Source organism: Vigna unguiculata, chromosome 9 (assembly GCF_037176805.1).
Source record: "Vigna unguiculata cultivar grain cowpea cultivar isolate G323 ecotype 2 chromosome 9, ASM3717680v1, whole genome shotgun sequence".
Lineage (NCBI taxonomy): Eukaryota > Viridiplantae > Streptophyta > Magnoliopsida > Fabales > Fabaceae > Vigna > Vigna unguiculata.
The window spans coordinates 36,521,308-36,525,472 of record NC_140800.1 but is presented as its reverse complement, the minus strand read 5'-3'; the positions used below and the strand labels follow the sequence as shown (position 1 = coordinate 36,525,472).

The following is a 4,165-nucleotide window of genomic DNA, read 5'->3' as shown; positions in this document are numbered from 1 at the left end:
TTTATTTTTAATGCTTCACTTTTTCATATTTCTATCCAACGTGAGACTTAGATTGATACCTGGATTCTTAACGCTATTTTTTCGATCACATTTCAACATCTCGATTTTTTAAAACTTAAAATTATTATTTCATCCATATTTGACAGTAAAATGTGTTCTTGAATGGAAGTTTTACTGTATTTTTCTTAGCATCTTCCATTTCAAATATAATTAAAAAACTATTTTTTATCATAAATAAATATATATTACCCTGTGCTTAACTAAGATTTTCCTTTGAATGAAAATTTCCTTAAAAGAAAAAACAAAACGAATATTTATGGAGAATATATAGCAACTTTTAGGATTATGGAGACATTAGTAAATTAAGTTGAGGTGTTGGGTATAAATATTAAGATGGAGTGCATTGGTTTCGCAGATAAACAAAAAGCAAGCATAAGCAGCTTCACTTTGTGATACACAGATTGTGTTGAAGAGAGAGTTATCAAGAAGAGAAAGATGGGTACGTGGTTGAGAAATTCAAGACCGTATCTGATGTTAGTGGCAGTTCAATTTGGTTCTGCTGGCATGTTCATATTCGCCATGGATGCTATAAAGAAGGGAATGAGCCATTACGTCTTCATTGTCTACCGTAACGCCATAGCCTCCATAACTCTCGCTCCCTTCGCCTTTCTTCTTGAAAGGTATATATCTTCCTACTACACTCATGCTTTAATATACTTTTTAACTCAGTTTTTTTCTCCATAATTTCTCATCTAAATTAGTATCTTTTTGCAGGAAAGTTCGGCCGAAGATGACTGTTCGTATATTTTCAGAGATTATGGCACTGGCTTTCTTCGAGTAACCATTATCTTTTACACTTACAAATATATATGAAAATGAAATTGAAGTTTGAGTTTGTTATTGAGAAGAGATGGTGTTACTTGCAGGATAATACTGGATCAGTGTTTCGCTCTCTTGGGCATGAAATTTACGTCAGCTTCTTTTCTTTCTGCTGTCATGAACTCAGCACCCTCTGTTACTTTCGTCATGGCTGTTATTCTAAGGTACGTGGGTAGAGAGAATCACCATAAACACGAAAGGTTCACCCCTCATTGCTTTACACAAACTCTTCAAGAGGAGAAACAGACATGGAAGGAAAAATAAACAGATAATGCATTTATTCAAGAGAACTTTTAAAACGAAAGATTCAAAACAAAAGGAATCATTTTTTATTAGTTTTACCTTTTAGAATTTTATTTCCCTTCTGTTCTTAAAATGGCTCCAAAGAATCTAAACACGACACTAGAAAAGTTTTGTTTCAAGTTGCATAGGTGATAAATTTTTAGTACGAAGAATTCGTGAGAATATATATGATTTAGAAAAGAAAAGAAAAGAGATCGATTTTTTTTTTTAAGTTATGAAAATAATTAATGTTAGAACATTAAATTTGTTTACTTGTGTATTTCTTTTATTTTAATTAGTGTCTTCTGAAATATAATTTTCAATTCTAAGTTAATTGAGATTTATAGTGGAATTCTAAAAGTTTTTTAAACTTTATATGACGTAACCTTGGTATGAAGTGATGTCCTTTCTTATTAACTTTTTTTTTTAAAAGATAAAAAAGAAAAACTTTGGAGAGAGACTATGAATTCCAGTCTTTTGATCAAGGAAGCAAAGAAAAACTTTTCCCGATTATAACCTGTTATGAATTAAATTTAAATATTTTAATGGATATTTTGGATTAAGTAAATAGTTGTGTTTGTTAAGCATTTATTGATGAAACATAAGGTAAAAACCTAATCGAACATGTCGAGATTTACATTTTAAAGCAAATTTGCTGATAAAAAAACATTTTAAAGCAAATTATTTTGCATATATACATCTTTCAAAGTTTTTTTTATTTTTTACTTTTTTTTAAGAAATATTCATGGATGCCAAACAATACGTATTTATAAAAGGAGTAGATTCTTGCTATGACAAATTTAATCGTGAAACGAAATTATCTATATAAAATATAACAAGATATTACTGTAATTTTTCATATTTTTGTGAAATTCTTTTTGTAAATATTTCATGAATTTTATAAATTCACAAAAATTTTTAAAAAATCATTTTTTATGAATTATTATAAACAAATACCTCAATATCATGACATTTTTTTTAATAAAAAATAAGATTTGCAAGTTTTCTAAAGATTTGATAATATTTTTATTACTTAAAAATTATTCTATCAATGAAAAATTAAAACTATTTATTGCATTAAAATGTTTTTGTTTTTATACTTATTGTGTAGTCAGGAGGAGGATATGATTAAAAAAGGGATAAACATTAATGAAGTATATTAAAGGTATGGAATTATAGTGAGAGAGACAACACTACAAGTTTTAGCCACCTTATTTATAAAGGAATCTGGGAAACCCACAGTGAATCAAGTAAATTAACAAAAGAAATAGTTAATATTCGATATACATTTATGATTGTACGTGTACTAAATTCTTTCTTTAATTTTCTATCAATGACCTCGGAACCGAGTTGACTTTAAAATATGCTCGATATATATATATTGTTTTCTTGGGATCCGATTCATGAAACAAGTTTCACAAAGCAGCATGACGAAGAACATCATTCTTTATGTTTGTGAAAACCTAAGGAAACCAGAGAATCACACACGTAGCTTATTTTATAGGTTGGAGCACATGAAGATGAAGGAAGTGGCATGTCAAGCCAAATTGATTGGAACAATAGTAACTTTTGGAGGTACCTTGCTAATGGCCCTTTACAAAGGCCCTGTACTTAGCGTGATGAGATCTTCAACAACCCATGCTGCCCAACCTCAGAATGTGAACAACCCCACCACTAACCACTGGATCCTAGGGACATGTTTCCTCCTCATCGGTTGTGCAGGCTTTTCTGCGTTTTACATATTACAAGTAAGTTCATAACATGTTTCATTTTATTAGCGTAAAATAAAGTTACATGTGTGTTATCCTATGGAAAAATGATGCATGGTTGGGTGAAATATATGTAGACAATAACATTGAGAAAATACCCGACAGAGATGTCCCTGGCGACTTGGGTTTGCTTCGTAGGTGCACTTCAAAGCTCTGTTGTAGCAGCCATCGCAGAACGCCAGCACCCTCATGCATGGGCCATTGGTTGGGATACACGACTCTTTGCTCCAGCTTATGCGGTGAGTAACCATATTCTTAGAATCGATGTCAAATACTTCGATTATAACTTACGTTGCAACGTTGGTTCTTCCACGCCAACTCTTACAGGGAGTAGTTACATCAGGAGTTCAGTATTACATACAAGGCATGGTGATAAAATCCATGGGCCCAGTTATTGTGACTGCTTTTAATCCTCTTCGTATGATCATCATTACCACCTTGGCCTGCATCATTCTATCTGAGCAACTCTACCTTGGAAGGTACTACAAATATATGCATCTTAATTTTTCTCTTTTCAAAAATATATTAACTCCTTACAATATATATCAGTGTTATTGGAGCAATAGTTGTGGTTCTTGGGCTATATCTAGTTGTGTGGGGAAAATCTAAAGAATGCCAGCGAAGAATGTTACCATCTCCTGCAAAGGATAACTTTCCAGAAGACCAACGACAGCTACCTGTTACAGCTCCTAGGAATAGCAATGATAATAAGGGTTAACTATAAGGTTTCCATGTCAATAATAAACGAAAAGAGTGATGTGGAAGACACAATATGAAAATGAGAAAATGGTGTAGCATTCCCGTACGAGATTATTCACACTGATCTAAGATTCCGAGGTCAGTGTCATCAATATGTTATACCATGCAATTGGAGTGATAAGTGGCATGACGATCCATGGAATTTATTGTGTAAGGAGGGGTCACCTTATTTGCTTTTTGATTCACCTTCTATACTCAGCTTCAAATTTATCTTGTGACGTTTACAACTTTTCAGTATTCCATTTGAAAAAAAATACGTTGCTCTGTTAAGGTTCCAGATTCTGACACGAATGTAATAATAATAAGAACAATAATATTTTAACTACTAAATTTTGACAACTTTATCCTATAACGTGAGATGTTATTTTTCAAGTGATTTTGAAATATTAAAAATGAAAAAAAAGATAAATAAAAAATCACTTAAAAAATAACACCTAAGATTATAAGAAAAAATTGTCAAAATTTAGTCGTCAAAA

General features: G+C 31.5%; 1 protein-coding gene across 1 annotated transcript; it reads left to right on the top strand.

Moving 5' to 3' along the window:
- Nucleotides 1–379: 379 nt before the first annotated feature.
- On the top strand, nt 380–3,907 carry LOC114164240 (WAT1-related protein At4g08290-like). The gene is made up of 7 exons (XM_028048830.2): nt 380–680; nt 775–837; nt 927–1,043; nt 2,666–2,909; nt 3,008–3,169; nt 3,258–3,409; nt 3,480–3,907. Exons 1-7 carry the CDS (start codon nt 496–498, stop codon nt 3,646–3,648), a joined length of 1,092 nt encoding a protein of 363 aa, XP_027904631.1. The 5' UTR covers nt 380–495; the 3' UTR covers nt 3,649–3,907.
- Nucleotides 3,908–4,165: the final 258 nt, after the last annotated feature.

Bases quoted from the DNA above. Each gene is read 5' to 3' on its own strand.
- LOC114164240 (XM_028048830.2), top strand. From the start codon at position 496: ATGGGTACGTGGTTGAGAAATTCAAGACCGTATCTGATGTTAGTGGCA. The intron at 681-774 runs GTATATATCTTC...ATCTTTTTGCAG, and splicing joins TTCGCCTTTCTTCTTGAAAG to GAAAGTTCGGCCGAAGATGA. The intron at 1,044-2,665 runs GTACGTGGGTAG...CTTATTTTATAG, and splicing joins GTCATGGCTGTTATTCTAAG to GTTGGAGCACATGAAGATGA.